This window comes from Trichoplax adhaerens, genomic scaffold (assembly GCF_000150275.1).
Source record: "Trichoplax adhaerens TRIADscaffold_2 genomic scaffold, whole genome shotgun sequence".
Classification (NCBI taxonomy): Eukaryota; Metazoa; Placozoa; class Uniplacotomia; order Trichoplacea; family Trichoplacidae; genus Trichoplax; species Trichoplax adhaerens.
In genome coordinates, this window is record NW_002060944.1 from 9674843 (window position 1) to 9677353 (window position 2511).

At 33.7% G+C, this 2511-nt stretch overlaps 1 protein-coding gene across 1 annotated transcript in view; it reads right to left on the reverse strand.

The window, feature by feature from the left end:
• Positions 1-503, reverse strand: part of TRIADDRAFT_53985 (uncharacterized protein) — a gene marked incomplete at both ends in the record, with an annotated part of 2631 nt that extends 2128 nt beyond the window's left edge. The window contains one exon of the mRNA XM_002110178.1: positions 163-503. Within this exon, the coding sequence (XP_002110214.1) occupies positions 163-503 (341 nt within the window). The remainder of the gene's footprint in view (positions 1-162) is intronic.
• Between the last annotated feature and the right edge of the window lie 2008 nt (positions 504-2511).

A 2511-nucleotide genomic window follows, 5' to 3' on the forward strand; every position in this document is an offset into this window, starting at 1 on the left:
TACGGTTATATCTACAATATCGATAGCATTTTAATGATACGGTTGCAGAAATGATACCGAACAATTAGTCAATTCGCTATCAATCTTTTCAACAAACAACACTCTACACTAAACGAGCAAGCTACAGTAATACAAGAAAATTAGACTATTTTGTTCTCTTACCTTGTCGATGAACACTCTTCCTCCAATGGCTTACAAAGTCGACTTTTTTCCTTCACTACTACTAATAAGATCAGTACTGAAAAGAAGAAAGTTAAATAAATAAAAACTATAGTTTCGGCAGCTTTGCTACCATCAGGATTACTTGGGAACTCTGAAGATAGGTCAGTCGACGAAGATCGTTTAATACGTATATCTGAGGGCTGTTTCTCTCTCTCCCATGGCCAAATTGTCTTATGGTCAAGATATAGAAGATAGCTTAAGTAACTTCCCGCAAATATATGAAAAATGCATTCAAAGATAAGTAGAACACTAAAACAGACTAGGCATAGGTTGCACGCCATAATTGTAGATTTACTCTAGCGATTTCTAATTTATTGCTTATAGCAAAAGAATTGCAGTGTACAAATTGTTTCAACCCCGGAAAACTCGAGGGCACGTGTGCAGAGCGATAGCTATGACATTAATCGTCTATTGTATGCGTGTATATTCGTATACTATATCACGACGATACATACATTCTCCATTCGTAGTAGACAATGCATAGCATGCTTGCCTCGATATGCGGAAGTTATAAAGAAATAAATAATCCTGTAAAGTACTTTCGGTCGCATAAGGTATGGCTTAAAGGTTTAAATTACATTATCTGAATTAATTAAGTTCATAGTGAAAACAATACAAGTAATCTTTTAATGCTCTATTTATCAGTTGAAATTACTTGTTGACTTTTCTGCATGACAGTGCAGCTTAAGATCGAATAAGAATAACAAATTGACGATTCATTCACGTAAAGATATAGTCCTGGATTATTATTCAATATTTTAAAACCAATTTCGTTACCGATTCATCGCTGTGATATATGCCAATCACGAAATTCCAAAATTTAGAAAAATAAGGGCTTTATTGAATCTTATACAAAGATCAACTACACAGTTCTACTGTAGCCGAATACTACTTCTAAAGACTTCTTGAACGAACTAACAGAATAATCTAAAGTTGCATGCTTTTATACTTTCCGTAGCATTCGCAGCTACAATCCGCATGGCAACCTTTTACCTTATTATACACATAGTTAAATTATTCTTAGTAAGACTATTCTACTGCGGACCATCATTAATCCAATATGCATACGACTATAATACTTACGCAGACATTATTCACACCAGCCAAAGTAGAATGAATTAACCATATCCTAATATATGATTTACAGTTCTATTTTTACCCATAGCCTTATTAGTAACTCAACAGCTTACTGTATATAGTCATCTGTACTCTAGCATAGAGTCTCTACCACTACAGTCTATAGTTATAGTTACCAAATATCTCTTAGGATAAATATCTACCGTACATTATGCTACACATGGCTAACAGTCTACAATCACAATACATTATTTACCTGTGCCTCGACAATAAGTGGCATTTTTATACTCATACTCTACGTGTGAAGTACATTCGTGGCACGTTCTTTAAGTAAATGGTAGCTTAGCGAGCTTATCTGATTTGGTATTCTTTAATATTAAATTACAGTGCTGTACTAACCGAAGGTCTATGGCTATCAAGCCATCCGAATCCACTACAAGTCGAAGGACTTCTCGATAAAACATGATTCCTCAAAAATAGAAAAATATTAATCTAATCATTTTTTATCGAGAAGTCCCTAGTACAACACGCTACCGTAGTGCGCCATAAATACTAAATGCAAACCAAAAGAGAAATTACTATTGGATACTACTTTTTTCTTTTTTTACATTACACTCTCTTATATTGTACGTATATACAGTATATTAGCTACTATAAACATTACAGCTTGACTTTAAACAGACGGACATGCGAGTACATGGAGAAAATACTGATAAATGTTTCGGTTATGCCGGCGTCTAGCAATTTTGTAGCCTTTATTGATATATTTCTATATAGGACCCATCAACAGTTCCATAACTGGAGAATTATGTCGAAAAAGATAGTAGTACATTCACTTTCTAGTAAATGACTCTTCCCCACACTTGATGTTGATAGTATCGTTTTTGTTCAGATCAGTACAATAATGTAACGCAGAGTAGATTCGTATTTTATACGTGTACTTGCGTATTAACTCCAATGTTTTAGATAAGTTCGTATCCATGTTATTCAAGGTACTCTAAAATGTGATAAAAAATTATTATACAAAATTTGTGCTTTAATAGTCGGTAGATTAATAGGAATCAAGAAATAAGGATGAAGTTGCGTCTAATCAAGTATAATTATGTGGCGCCTGTCTGTTAGTGTGGATATATTATTGACGGTATACGCGCATTAATTATCTATAAGTGCTCGTGTAAGAAACCCTTTAGCATGATTAAAAGAAAAAAACTT